We start from the raw sequence: 14,617 nt of genomic DNA, 5'->3' as shown, positions 1-14,617 counted from the left end.
AGGGGTCTGTCTCAGCCTTTAAGGTTGGAAATTGAAACTGGAACCTTCTGCAAGCAAAGTAGATGCTCTACCCACTAAACTACATCCCGCCAATAAATAAAGCAAATGTCTAGTCTCCACTAAGGCTTGAATTAAATCACTCTATCTAAGCTCAGCATTGTTGACACTGACAGGCAGCAGCTTCCCAGGGTTTCAGACAGGGAATCCTTCCCAGCCCTACACGGAGACTCCTGAGCCATGTCCATGCAGCTGAGGCATAACCCTTTCCCAGACCACAAAAAGCACCCTGCAGGTGCCCCAAGAGACCATTCAACTTTCGTGTTACACATTTGCAAGGCTGGCACTGAAATAACTTGCGGTGGGAGCTCTGATAAAACCCTATCAAGCAAGACTTAAGCAGCTGCAACTCCAGCCATGGAGCTAAAGCCCGCATGCATTTAATGTTTGTAAAGAGCGGATTAAAAATAATTATTCCAGTTCAACTGAGTCTATAGATGTACAGTGGTAGCTCGGGTTAAGAACTTAATTCGTTCTGGAGGTCTGTTCTTAACCTGAAACTGCTCTTAACCTGAAGCACCACTTTAGCTAATGGGGCCTCCTGCTGCTGCTGCGCCGCCGGAGCACGATTTCTGTTCTCATCCTGAAGCAAAGTTCTTTACCCGAGGTACTATTTCTGGGTTAGAGGAGTCTGTAACCTGAAGCGTCTGTAACCTGAAGTACCACTGTATTTTAATTTGAGAATATATTGCGGCAATGCATGATTATTCATATTTCTTTCAATAACCCAAAATAAAGAATAGTGTTCTTAAATACAAATACCGGTATACAGTGGTACCTCGGATTACATACACTTCAGGTTACATATGCTTCTGGTTAGACTCCGCTAACCCAGAAATAATACCTCGGGTTAAGAACTTTGCTACAGGATGAGAACAGAAATTGCGCCACAGCGGCGTGGCAGCAGCGGGAGGCCCCATTAACTAAAGTGGTGCTTCAGGTTAAGAACAGTTTCAGGTTAAGAATGGACCTCCGGAACAAATTAAGTATGTAACCAGAGGTACCACTGTATCTTGTTTGCCTAAGTAATCTATATAGATCATGTATCTTGTAACAATAAATTTGGATTAATCAGTGCTTGCCCTTTTATCATTCCAGCCCACCCAGGCAGGTCGCTTTAGGGAGAATGCTGTGTGCTGGCAAGAGGGTGCCAGCCTTGATCCCTGGTTCACATTCCTGCTCTGAGACCACTGATAGTTTTGCACTGGATCTGGACCCCTGGAAAAGGAAGCAGCAGGGCTTGGTGGGGCGGGTGGGTGGAGGAAGCTCACCTCCTTCCAACAAAAGGCGAATGTTTTCCGTATTGTGGATCTGAACCCCATCACTGCTGGCTAGAGCATGCAGCAGAGCGGTCTTTCCTGGGGAAGGAGGGGAAAAGAGCATAAGAACGTGAGAGGAGCCTGTATGGGGCCTATCAAGCCCAGCCTCCTGTTCTCAAGAGTGACCAACCAAATACCCCAAGCAGGAGCCAAGGAGGAAAAGGGGGAAAGGCCAAGCCCAGGAGGATGGAGGCAACTGACCATGTTTATCAACTGCATTGACATCGGCTCCAAGTTCCAAAAGTCGCTTTAGGCAAGGGAGGCGTTCTGGCTCTTCGCTAGCCAGATCTAGGGGGCTGCTTTCATGAACCTAAGGAGGAATGGGATAGAGGAAACATAACTGGCTGCTTTTATTGATGCCTTTACTGCAGCAGCAATGAATGGAATTTCTCCTAGTTTGAGGGCTGCAGTCCCTCTTCTGCAGAAAGCAGCTGGCACAGTGAATGTGAATTTCCCCTCTACGTATATGGTCAGCTGGATTCTACACGCACTCGGACACCTGTGTCCTTCAACCAGGCGAGCAAGAGGCATGAGCAGAGTTGAAGGATTTGTTTCCATCCAGGCAACACTCAAGGACGAAATCTGGGACCCTGCAGCCTGCCTTGACCCCTGCTTTCTTGACCAACTATATCTAATCTTATCCTATTTTTCATACAAGTTATTTGGCCTAGAAAGGGGAGGGGGAGAAGGTCAACTCTCAGCCTTGTGGCAACTTTTGAAAGCTAACTTTTTAAAAGAGCATAAGGTTTTAAACCCTACATGCACATTGCATCCTATGAACAGAGAAGCAAAATTTGGGATGGGGATTTTGGATCAGGATCTCAATGGTTCCATATTATTGCTCTATTCCTCCCCACCCCCAGCCTGCAATGTTGTTATCCATCTCCCTCTCCCTTTGTTAGTGCACCTGCTCCCTTCACTATACAGGTGGTGGCCATTTTGGGTGGGGGGTTGTGTTCCTGACCCCTCTATGCGTTGGCAGAGCCCCAGCCCTGTTTTCGGGCCTCTTCTGGGTCGGCAGTGACGAGCCTGATCATGTGCCAATCAGACATGCGTAAAATGGTCGCTGCCTGTATGGTTCCTGTCATACACCAAAGATGCGCCTCTTTACTCTGCCCTGACACTCAAGATGCAAGAATAAAGTGGGTCCTAAACAGATGCAATCGTAATTGATCTCAAACCATTTTTTTTAATGCTTGTGTTTTAAATGGCTTGCGATTAGGCCAAATCCATGATAAGAATAATTGTCAGCATGGTGTAATGGTTAGCATGCTGCGCTAGGAGCTGGGAGTGACCAGGGTTCAAATCCCCACTAGGCCATGAAGCTAACTGGGTGTAACCTTCGGCCAGTCACTGCGTCTCTTAGTCTGATCTACCTCACAGAGTTGAGAGAACCATCTGCACCACTTTGAGTTCCGTGTGTGTGTGTGTGTGTGTGTGTGTGTAAGGTTTGACATCAATGTTAATAATGGAAATAAAAATGGCAGCAGCTTACCCTGTCTCTCCGGTTGATGTCTGCACCTTCCTGCACCAACAGCTCTACCATGTCCGGCTTGTTCCGCATCACGGCGATGTGCAAAGATGTATAATAAGTGATTGGATCTTTTGGAAACACAGGAACACACATTTATTTATTTATTCACCAATTTGGCACAATTTGTTAATTTGTCACACTGAAACATCCTTACCTTTCTTCCAAGGACCTCAAGGTGGCCTGGTTCCCCTGCCCTCACAACATCCTACGAGGTAGGCAAGGCTGCAGGTGAGATAGCGACCGGCCCAACTGTCGCTCAAGGGACCTTCACGTGGTTGCATGGGAAACTGGAACTCTGGTTTCCTAGTTCCACAGCTCTTATCCACTGTGCCTGACTGCCTCTCCTAGCAGGCTAACTGGCTGTTGGTTTTTAGCAAACACTGAGCCCTTGCACGTTCAGGGTTGTTGTTCTGATTTTCAAGGAGCTTAAGGTGGGGTACACATTTGCAAGGCTGGCACTGAAACAACTTTTGGTGGGAGCTCTGATAAAACCCTATCAAGCAAGACTAAGCAGCTGCAACTCCAGCCATGGAGCTGAAGCCTGCATGCATTTAATGCTTGTAAAGAGTGGATTAAAAATTCCAGTTCAACTGAGTCTATAGATGTACAGTGGTACCTCGGGTTAAGTACTTAATTCGTTCTGGAGGTCTGTTCTTAACCTGAAGCACCACTTTAGCTAATGGGGCTTGCTGCTGCTGCTGCACCGCTGGAGCACGATTTCTGTTCTCATCCTGAAGCAAACTTCACAACCCAATGTAATATTTCTGGGGTAGTGGAGTCTGAAACCTGAAGCGTATGTAACCTGAAGCCTCTGTATCGCGAGGTACCACTGTACTGTACAGTATCTTCTTTTCCGCTGGGGAAGTCTGCCCCCTGGTGGCCGCTTGATCCGGCAGCGGTTTAAACCGAAACCTCCAGCCTGCAGAGGGCACTTAGATTAAAAGATACGTGAAACTGTGGGGAGAGCGAGAGCGAGCGAGCGAGCGAGCGAGCAACCAAGAGAGAGAGAGAGAGAGAGAGAGGGAGGGAGAGAGAGAGAGAGCTACAGCTGTTGGCTGCAAACTGTATAAAAGTCCAACTCAAGAGCTCGGCATCCTTCCGCTTCCTGCTAACCCGGAGGCACGCCGTGCAGGTAGGAGACGTGGGACCAATAGGATGGGGTTCGAGTTGGGAATTTGCAGAGAGGAAGGTGGTTGAAATAAACGTTTTAATAGGCTACCTTGATACAGGGGTTTTATTTTTGCTGGTTTTAGCAAAAAGGCTTTATTTATTAAGTTACTTGAAAATACAGAATTTAAAAATCTTGCTAATCGGTAAACTGTAAGGCTCTTAAAAAAATTAAATTGCAAACTAGGGTTGTCGGAATTGCAGACTGGGGGTTTCGGACCCGCAAAGGGATTCTTCCGGCATGGTGTGTGGCGGGGAGAGAAGGCTGCTCTGGTTATCCATACTGAACGTAGTAATAATTTGGTTCCATTTTGCAGAGCACTTCAAGCTAGTTCAGACGCTTGGTTCGAGAAAGCTCCCCTGCCCGTGAAATCGTTCCTAACAGCCTTGTGAGGTGGGCTCGTTCCCATGTTTGTAGCGACTGGTTTTGGAAGCAGGTGGCAATTTACTGAGATGCTGACTTTTGTTTGATAATTTGTATTTTGCTGCGTATAAACCTTACTTTGTCTGCGTTAATTTTCTTGCCCTTACTGGCGGGTGGGGGGGGCGGGGGCGGGCAGGGGATTTACGTATTTCTATGGGGGAAAGATAAATGTCATAAATTCATGTAGTGATGATGACAAAGCACTTGAAAATAAATATTAGCTTGCCAGGTTCAAACTTTTTAGCTTTGTTTACTAAGTGCAAGAAAAATAAGCAGGCTAAATTGGATAGCTCATTAGTCCCGGGATGGAGAATCGTTCGTCAGCCCTCGCAGTCGTGGCAAGGGCTAGGAATGGTTGGAGTTGGAGTTCAGCAATATTCAGGGGTAGGGGGCACAGCGTCCCCCACACCTGCTCTTGGTCATTAGAATATTTGCCCCATTCAAAATTTTACCCCAGGTGGTAAAATTGCAGTTGTCGTTGGTTTTTTTACTGGAAGTGAAAAACTAAGTAAAATGCCTTTCCTTAGGGAAACCCCCTTTTTTTGTCAGAAGGGTAGCCTTTCCCTTTAAACCTTCCCCCCCCCTTTTAGCCAGATTCATGAAGTTAAGTTAACAAGCTACAGTACAGCTGTAGAGGTAATTTGGGGGCAGTAGTAGTTTGGGGGGGGGCAGACATTCAAAGAAAGAAAGACTCTTGAAATGGTGCAGCATTCCCTACTTTTTAAAAAAGATTTGCTTGAGTTCTCCTGTACCATTTACGGGGAAGTGATTTCCTTGACAGAAATGAAAACATCAGAGCTTTGAAAATAATCATGTTATGTGGACATGGACTAGACTAGAGTGAGGCAGTGCCCCTTCCCTAGCAGCAGCACCTATCACAGAAGCTGTGACTTTGCAAAGTGGAAGAAAAAGGTTCAACCCCAGTGTGAGCAGTGTGGTGTAGTGGTTAGAGTCTGTAGGACTAGGACTGGGGAGACCCAGGTTCAAATCCCCACTTAGCCATGATGTTCACTGGGTGTTACTGTCCTATACATGCCTAAACTTAAGTCCCACTGTGCTCTCTGTACTACCTGTTTTGCTGTGGCTGGGTAAAGGTAAAGGGACCCCTGACCATTAGGTCCAGTCGTGACCGACTCTGGGGTTGTGGCCCTCATCTCGCTTTACTGGCTGAGGGAGCCGGCGTACAGCTTCTGGGTCATGTGGCCAGCATGACTAAGCCGCTTCTGGAGAACCAGAGCAGCGCACGGAAACGCTGTTTACTTTCCCGCTGGAGCGGTACCTATTTATCTCCTTGCACTTTGACGTGCTTTTGAACTGCTAGGTTGGCAGGAGCAGGGACCGAGCAACGGGAGCTCACCCCGTCACGGGGATTCAAACCGCCAACCTTCTGATCGGCAAGTCCTAGGCTCTATGGTTTAACCTACAGCGCCACCCGCATCCCTCTGTGGCTGGTTACAACCTTCCAAATGCCACAAACTACAAAAAGAACCAAATAAATTCTCTACAAAGAAATAATAAAGTGCTGCTGCATTTGGGGTGGGGAATAGCCATTCTGCTTTTGCGCCTGTAACCCAGGTTCCAGGAGCCATGTCGCAAATAGCTTTTCTATCCTACAGTGGACCTGCTGCCAGTCAGTTTTGGCCAGGCATAGGCAACCTTCGGCCCTCCAGATGTTTTGGCCTACAACTCCCATGATCCCTAGCTAACCGGACCAGTGGTCAGGGATGACGGGAATTGTAGTCCAAAACACCTGGAGGGCCGAAGGTTGCCTATGCCTGGTTTTGGCCATACTGAGCTAGGTGTAGTTTCTTTGGGCATTGTGTAGGATCATTGAGTCGCATGGAGCCCTTGCAACTTGCCTCATGGTAGATTTTAAAAAATGTGGTAGATTAAAAAAAAAGTTTCCTTGGGTGTGTGGATCTGAAATGCAGACCCACCCTGCCCCTGGAAAGAAAAGTCACAGGTGGCCTTCTTGATAAGGAGAGGGTCTCTTTTAACTTTTTGAATGCTGTGAGATCATACCTCTTGCTGTGGATTAATTTCATAGAATCATAGGCGCAGTTAACTGTTGAAGCTTTCTCTGCTCATAGTTGTGAAGAATATTCTTATGTTATGAATGGCCCTACAGCTCTGATTCTATATCAACAGGGCAATGGCAGTTGCAATGGAGAGTTCTTATCTAGGAAGGGAGGGGCAAGGAAACTCTAGACCTGTAGGGCTTAATGACTGTGCTACTCCACGTAAAGGCATGAATTTAAAGGATGGGGGGTAACCTTCCACTTGCCACTGTATCACTCCTTCCCAAGGCAGGAACGTCATGTCTTGAGCTACTAGTCTCCTGGGTGGACTGGCCCCAGTTCCATCCTGTAGCTACTGGTCCTAGCAAGCTGAGAGCAGGAACCTGGCAAGACATCAAGTTGGTTTGTTGCTATGGCATCTTAATGATGGGCCCTGGCTGTCTCCTTAATCTCTGACAGCCTTGCAAAATGTTCCCTCTAATGACTCGCCCTGAAAGGTGTACAGCTGGCCCAGGGGCCCATGTTTACCACAAGTCATTGGCGGCTCATTTGCTACCTGGCAAGGGTGTCATGCAGTCCTTACCTTAGGTGAGTAGTCAGAGTTGGTAATTACAAGGCTGGGGTTAGTCTAGGTCTCTTAGCTCTGTGTGCGCGTGTTTGACCAAACAGAAACACAACTGGTACAGCTTCCATTTATCTTAACTGCACCTGGTGACTTTCTGTCTGACACATCCAGAGTTTTCCCTTCAAATGCACTATACTCATGGCAATTTACCCCCAAAGGTTTGAAACTGGCTTAAACAGGTCCTACCTTTTTGACAGGTGAAAAAAGGCAAGTTCCCTTTACAGTTTGCGACCAAGGTCACAGCATTCCTCTCTCACACAGCTCTTTTAAGATGGTGCTTTTTCAAAAGCAGGAGTAGGGAATCTTAGGCCTGGGGCAGTGGAGGTACAGATCTGGCCCTTGAGGCCTCCCTGTGTGGCCCTTGGGACTCCCTCCAGGCCACACCCTCCTTGAATGATTGCACCTGGCTGCAACACACCGACCCCATACACACATGCCTTATGGCTCACCATGCGCTGGATGGGCTGAAACTACCACTGCTTCCCCCAGGCACGGCTCCAGGAGGGCTAGGCACGTGTTCCATTAGACCCAGGCTACCTGAAGGACTCTATTCTCACATACGAACATGCCCTGGTTCAGACCTTCAGGGGAGGCCCTTCTCTTGGTCCTGCCACCCTCACAGGCAGTCTTGGTGGGGGGTGCAAGAGAGGGCCTTCTCAGGGGCTTCTCCCAGACTTTGGAACTCCCTCCCTGGAGAAGCCAGACTGGCTCCCTCCTCACCTTCCTTCCCGCCAGTGATGAAGACCTTCCTGTTTCAACAGGTCTTTGGGAACTGATTGGGTTTTGTTTGTTTAGGAAAAGACCTTTTAAATAGTGCTGTGCTGTTTTTACTATATCTATTTCTCATATTGTTTATGTTCTATTATAGTTTTAATTAAACTACTACTTTTAAATAAGTTTTAGCTTTCTGTATATGATCTGTGTTTTAATTTGTATCAGTCACCTTTAGTCACAATCTGGGGGAAAGGCAGGATATTATTATTATTATTTATTATTTATTACTTAATAGCAGCAGCAGCAGAAGCAAGAGAAGGGTTGAAACATTGCTATCCTACTTAAATGGTTAACCTCTACTGTGGGTTTTGGGAAGGATATGCTAACAAGCCCTGTAGGATACATATGGTTGTGAATGACAGCGATGATTATGATTATGAAGAATTGTTTTTTTGGTAGGCCGAGGAAGCAGCTTTAGATTGGCTCTCAGATCATTTCCTAAATGAATCACAGAAGGGAGTCGAGCAGAATGCCTTTCCTCCATGGCTTCCGACGGATCATCTTTGAGTACCAGCCATTAGTTGACGAGATCTTGGAATGTATGGATCCTCTGGTGCAGGACTTGATGGTCAGGTAACTGGGAAGCTGCTTCCCCGTCCGTGTAGACAATACTGAGCTGGGGTCTCATTCAATTCAGCCCATTCTTCAGAATTATGAGGACTAGGATCTTTGAGGGTTTTCTACAATCAAGCGGTATCTAAAAACCATGAAATGCACAAACAGAATCCCACCTTTCAGGGAAAGGGCCATGGTTAAGGGTAGAGCACCTTATGTGCATACAGAAGGCCCAGGTTCAGCCCCTAATGGCATCTCCAAGTTGGCACTTATAATATCCCCTGCCTGAAACCCTGCAGAGCTGTTGCTCCTGTCAGTCAGTGCATACAGTACTGAGCTAGAAGGACCTGGTGGTCTAATGGGGGGCGGGGCGGGGAAATCACATTAGTTTCTCCCACTCTGGCCCTACCCACCGCTGGCATGTGGCCCCCAGAATGTGGCCCAGAAGGACATGGCTTCTCATTGGCACACAGCTCTTCCCTCTGAGCTGACTACTGATTGGCTCTGTCATTGTGGTGTTTTATTTGCCTTGTTTTCTTGTGAAGCCCCAGCGCTGTGGTAGAAGACGACAGGCGGATTGCGGCCCTTAACAACCTGCTGGAGAGGAACGCCAACTCCGTTTACTACCAAGAGGGTGTGAGCTATTCATTGCTGAAGATGGCGGAGTATGGGGTAGTCCAAGCCGCAGAAGCCCTCCTGCGTGGTGGGGCGGACATCACCTTTGAAGGTTGGAGGGGGACCTGGTTAATGCTTCCGGTCTTGCATATATTTTAAAATTACAGAAATCATTGGGATAACTATTTATGGAGGATGTATTTTTATATACAATTTTTTCATGATTCCCCCCCCATCCCCCCCCCCCAATGTTTCCTTTCTGGTTAGGAGCGACCTGTTTTGGTTCTTTGTTTCTGCTGGGAATCGCAACGCCCTGTTTTATGGGACACCATTTTAATTCAATACAGGCGACCCCCGTTTTTGCATGCGTTCCAAGAACGTGTGGCCATGCACGTGTGTGGGACGTTTTCAGAACCGGAACAGGGCAGAGTGGGGGGAAGGCAGGGTGGGGCTGAGGGGCTTATGCGAGTGATGATCCAGAACGCAACCCGCACGCAAATAGGTTGTTGCCTGTATTAAAGGCAAAAAAAGCTATTCCACCAGTGTGGTGTAGTGGTTAAGAGTGGTGGACTCGTAATCTGGTGAACCAGATTTGCGTCTCCACTCTTCCGCATGCAGCTGCTGGGTGACCTTGGGCCAGTCTCACTTTTCTGAAGTCTCTCAGCCTCGCTCACCTCACAGAGTGTTTGTTGTGGGGGAGGAGGGGAAAGGAGATTGTTAGCCGCTTTGAGACTCCTTCAGGTAGTGATAAAGCGGGATATCAAATCCAAACTCTTCTTCTTCACCTGGCCTGATAATCCATTTTGAGACCCAGATGAGGAAGCCAAAAGTGGGGTATAATTTTTCAATTCAGTAGTAGTTGCACCCCAGATGTCCATTAGGCTCCACCTCCCTAAGTCGCTCTTTTCTACTGTCAGGTACTGCTAGGTTCACCTCTCTGCCATCAGGTTCCACCTTCCTTTTACCCAAGCTCCACCCCTTGTCTCCTAAGCTCCTCCCCATGAGCATCAGTGTTCTAAAGCGCTGGCCGCTGCGGGCTCAAGTGCCCATGGGTGTGTGATGTCACACAGAGGTTCCTTCATAGGCTGTCTCTCTAACAACATGACCGCCTCCCAGCAAGGCCGGTTAGACAGTTGGGCCAGGAAGGAGGGCCTTTGACTGCTGGGAGCCATGAGGAGGAAATGGGTAGGGGGATGTTTCCTGGCCTGCTGGCTCCCGTATTACGGGCCTGACGTGAACACCGGTAAGCATCTTTCTCTTCCCCCAGTGCTGACGACAGCCTTGTTGTGTGGGCAGACAGTCCCCATATCCAAAGGACCAATGATCAGGAGTCTTTACTAGGCAGCAGGGTGGTGCAAGGGTTAGGATGTCAGACTACAAGACCTGGGAGACCAGGGTTCAAATCATGCACACAGCCACATGAAGCTCTCTGGATGCAACCCTTGGGGCCAGTGTCATTGTTTCTTAGCCTAAGCGTACCTCACAGGGTGGTTGTGAAGATGGAACAGGGAAGAGAGAGAACCCCACTTTAAGCTCCTTGAAAATCAAAATAACAACCCTGAATGTGCAAGGGCTCAGTGTTTCCTAAAAACCAACAGCCAGTTAGCCTGCTAGGAGAGGCAGTCAGGCACAGTGGATAAGAGCTGTGGAACTAGGAAACCAGAGTTCCAGTTCCCCATGCAACCACGTGAAGGTCCCTTGAGCGACAGTTGGGCCGGTCGCTATCTCACCTGCAGCCTTGCCTACCTCGTAGGATGTTGTGAGGGCATGGGAACCAGGTCACCTTGGGGTCCTTGGAAGAAAGGTAAGGATGTTTCAGTGTGACAAATTAACAAATTGTGCCAAATTGGTGAATAAATAAATAAATGTGTGTTCCTGTGTTTCCAAAAGATCCAATCACTTATTATACATCTTTGCACATCGCCGTGATGCGGAACAAGCCGGACATGGTAGAGCTGTTGGTGCAGGAAGGTGCAGACATCAACCGGAGAGACAGGGTAAGCTGCTGCCATTTTTATTTCCATTATTAACATTGATGTCAAACCTTACACACACACACACGAGGAACTCAAAGTGGTGCAGATGGTTCTCTCAACTCTGTGAGGTAGATCAGACTAAGAGACGCAGTGACCGGCCGAAGGTTACACCCAGTTAGCTTCATGGCCTAGTGGGGATTTGAACCCTGGTCACTCCCAGCTCCTAGCGCAGCATGCTAACCATTACACCATGCTGACAATTATTCTTATCATGGATTTGGCCTAATCGCAAGCCATTTAAAACGCAAGCATTAAAAAAAATGGTTTGAGATCAATTACGATTGCATCTGTTTAGGACCCACTTTATTCTTGCATCTTGAGTGTCAGGGCAGAGTAAAGAGGCACATCTTTGGTGTATGACAGGAACCATACAGGCAGCAACCATTTTACGCATGTCTGATTGGCACATGATCAGGCTCGTCACTGCCGACCCAGAAGAGGCCCGAAAACAGGGCTGGGGCTCTGCCAACGCATAGAGGGGTCAGGAACACAACCCCCCACCCAAAATGGCCACCACCTGTATAGTGAAGGGAGCAGATGCACTAACAAAGGGAGAGGGAGATTGATAAGAACATTGCAGGCTGGGGGTGGGGAGGAATAGAGCAATAATATGGAACCATTGAGATCCTGATCCAAAATCCCCATCCCAAATTTTGCTTCTCTGTTCATAGGATGCAATGTGCATGTAGGGTTTAAAACCTTATGCTCTTTTAAAAAGTTAGCTTTCAAAAGTTTCCACAAGGCTGAGAGTTGACCTTCTCCCCCTCCCCTTTCTAGGCCAAATAACTTGTATGGAAAATAGGATAAGATTAGATATAGTTGGTCAAGAAAGCAGGGGTCAAGGCAGGCTGCAGGGTCCCAGATTTCGTCCTTGAGTGTTGCCTGGATGGAAACAAATCCTTCAACTCTGCTCATGCCTCTTGCTCGCCTGGTTGAAGGACACAGGTGTCCAAGTGCGTGTAGAATCCAGCTGACCATATACGTAGAGGGGAAATTCACATTCACTGTGCCAGCTGCTTTCTGCAGAAGAGGGACTGCAGCCCTCAAACTAGGAGAAATTCCATTCATCGCTGCTGCAGTAAAGGCATCAATAAAAGCAGCCAGTTATGTTTCCTCTATCCCATTCCTCCTTAGGTTCATGAAAGCAGCCCCCTAGATCTGGCTAGCGAAGAGCCAGAACGCCTCCCTTGCCTAAAGCGACTTTTGGAACTTGGAGCCGATGTCAATGCAGTTGATAAACATGGTCAGTTGCCTCCATCCTCCTGGGCTTGGCCTTTCCCCCTTTTCCTCCTTGGCTCCTGCTTGGGGTATTTGGTTGGTCACTCTTGAGAACAGGAGGCTGGGCTTGATAGGCCCCATACAGGCTCCTCTCACATTCTTATGCTCTTTTTCCTCCTTCCCCAGGAAAGACCGCTCTGCTGCATGCTCTAGCCAGCAGTGATGGGGTTCAGATCCACAATACGGAAAACATTCGCCTTTTGTTGGAAGGAGGTGAGCTTCCTCCACCCACCCGCCCCACCAAGCCCTGCTGCTTCCTTTTCCAGGGGTCCAGATCCAGTGCAAAACTATCAGTGGTTTCAGAGCAGGAATGTGAACCAGGGATCAAGGCTGGCACCCTCTTGCCAGCACACGGCATTCTCCCTAAAACAACCTGCCTGGGTGGGCTGGAATGATAAAAGTGCAAGCACTGATTAATCCAAATTTATTGTTACAAGATATGTGATCTATATAGATAATGGATTACTTAGGCAAACAAGATATACCGGTATATGTATTGAAGAACATTATTCTTTATTTTAGGTTAATTGAAAGAAATACAAATAATCATGCATTGCCGCAATATATTCTCAACTTCAAATACAGTGGTACCCTAGGTTACAGATGCTTCATGTTACAGACTCTGCTAACCCAGAAATAGTACCTTGGGTTAAGAACTTTGCTGCAGGATGAGAACAGAAATCGTGCAGCAGCAGCGCAGCTGCAGCAGGAGGCCCCATTAGCTGAAGTGGTGCTTCAGGTTACGAACAGTTTCAGGTTAAGAACCGACCTCCAGAACGAATTAAGTTCATAACCAGAGGTACCACTGTACTTCCAGCACTATTCTAAACATGTTATTAAATGTCTTTGGTATTACTTTAAATAAGGGTTAAGATATTTGTGATAAAGGGCCTTATATTTATTTTCTCTTTCTCTTCCTTAGTTTGGCTTTTATTGTATTTTGTTGAATACTTTTAGTAAAAATTGATTGGGGAAAATAGGAAAATGGTGGTGGTGATGCCAAAGGTCACTGGGAAAAAAAATTAAACTGTCTGTTTCTTTATTGTTCCTGCCCATCAGGAGCCAATGTGAAGGCCACAACAAAAGATGGTGACAGCGTCTTCTCCTACATCATCTTCCTCCTTGGAGAGACAGTGGGAGGTGACGAAGAGGAGGTCCGGACCATCAAGAGCTTCTGCTTCCAGGTCACTCAGCTGCTGATGACCCATGGGGCCAACCCTAGTGCGTGCCCAACCTATGAGTCCCTCACCCACCTGTGCCTGAAGAATTTCCGGCTCCACTTTCCCCTCCTGCGCTTCCTCCTGGAGTTTGGGGCGTCATACAACTGCACCCTCCATGGGCCCTCCTGTTGGTCGGGCTTCAGTATTATCTTCGAGCAGCTTTGCTCCCACTTGAGCGGGTCAGAGGACGACGCCTTCTCCGTCGACCTCTTTCAGAAGGCCGAGACGGTGCTGGAGCTCATGGCCTCAAGCTCCCAGACCATCAAGCTGCCCATCAACTTTGAGATCAACCTCAGCCAACTCAGTGGGTTCCATAGGAAGAGGATCTCAGACCTCTTCACCAGCGTGAAGCAGCTGGAACACTCCCCTCCTACCTTGAAGCAGATGTGCCGGGTTTCCCTGCGGCAGCATCTCAGACCCTGGCCCATCGATGAAAAAGTCAAGGCCCTCCCGCTTCCCAACTTGTTGAAAAAATATCTCCTTATAGACCCGAGCAGCTCTGCGGAGGCGACTTCAAGGGTGGACCAAGAAGACTGATCTGCCAAGGGGGTGTTTCCAGCCTGAGGCCTTCAAGCCACACACACCAGTCAATTGTGGACACGGGTGTTGGTCACGCACAGGATGACATTTGCGGGATTGCCGCACAGGGTGTTACTGCACCATACTCATTCACACACGTGGACTGGCCTTTTGCCTTGCAATGGACGAATGCATAACACTTGGACGTTTCCAAATCTGCAGCTCAACTGCTGATTGTTCTGAAGGAGGGACAAGTCCATTTTCTGGACCTGAGTCATGACTAAACTGAATTCTGCTCAGTGTCTTCAGAAGGTTGGAGGCCTTCATTTATCTGGAACAATATTACCTCGTGACTTTTCTAAACAGCTGTTCTGAGCAACCTGGCTTCTAACAGGGAGCAAAGCGTCCATTCCTCTGGGTCATTAAACATGTGTTCTGCACCAGCAAAATGTTGTGCCTCTAGTGTCTTGCTTGGT

The 14,617-nt window shown here is 47.9% G+C and overlaps 2 protein-coding genes across 6 annotated transcripts; one reads left to right on the top strand and one right to left on the bottom strand.

The window, feature by feature from the left end:
• Positions 1 to 1,131: 1,131 nt before the first annotated feature.
• On the bottom strand, positions 1,132 to 3,342 carry LOC128406307 (ankyrin repeat and SOCS box protein 6-like). Its single transcript, XM_053373609.1, has 3 exons — positions 2,872 to 3,342; positions 1,578 to 1,686; positions 1,132 to 1,415 (listed from the first exon to the last, which is right to left on the bottom strand). The coding sequence occupies exons 1-3, from the start codon at positions 3,001 to 3,003 to the stop codon at positions 1,147 to 1,149; spliced, it is 510 nt and encodes a 169-aa protein (XP_053229584.1). The 5' UTR covers positions 3,004 to 3,342; the 3' UTR covers positions 1,132 to 1,146.
• A 589-nt stretch (positions 3,343 to 3,931) lies between these two features.
• On the top strand, positions 3,932 to 14,590 carry ASB6 (ankyrin repeat and SOCS box containing 6). 5 transcript variants are annotated; one of them, XM_053373570.1, is made up of 8 exons: positions 3,947 to 4,042; positions 4,395 to 4,471; positions 8,318 to 8,491; positions 9,019 to 9,200; positions 10,979 to 11,085; positions 12,259 to 12,367; positions 12,529 to 12,615; positions 13,462 to 14,590. In XM_053373570.1, the coding sequence occupies exons 3-8, from the start codon at positions 8,361 to 8,363 to the stop codon at positions 14,157 to 14,159; spliced, it is 1,314 nt and encodes a 437-aa protein (XP_053229545.1). In that variant the 5' UTR covers positions 3,947 to 4,042; positions 4,395 to 4,471; positions 8,318 to 8,360; the 3' UTR covers positions 14,160 to 14,590. The 5 variants fall into 5 exon arrangements, with proteins under 5 accessions (XP_053229544.1, XP_053229545.1, XP_053229548.1 ...); XM_053373569.1 differs by lacking the exon at positions 4,395 to 4,471 and having other exon boundaries at positions 3,932 to 4,042; XM_053373573.1 differs by lacking the exons at positions 3,947 to 4,042; positions 4,395 to 4,471 and adding an exon at positions 4,077 to 4,099.
• The last annotated feature ends 27 nt before the right edge of the window (positions 14,591 to 14,617 follow it).

Source organism: Podarcis raffonei, chromosome Z, assembly GCF_027172205.1.
Source record: "Podarcis raffonei isolate rPodRaf1 chromosome Z, rPodRaf1.pri, whole genome shotgun sequence".
NCBI classification, from domain to species: Eukaryota; Metazoa; Chordata; class Lepidosauria; order Squamata; family Lacertidae; genus Podarcis; species Podarcis raffonei.
Note: the sequence above shows the minus strand (reverse complement) of the source record. Positions and strands in the feature narration are given on the sequence as shown.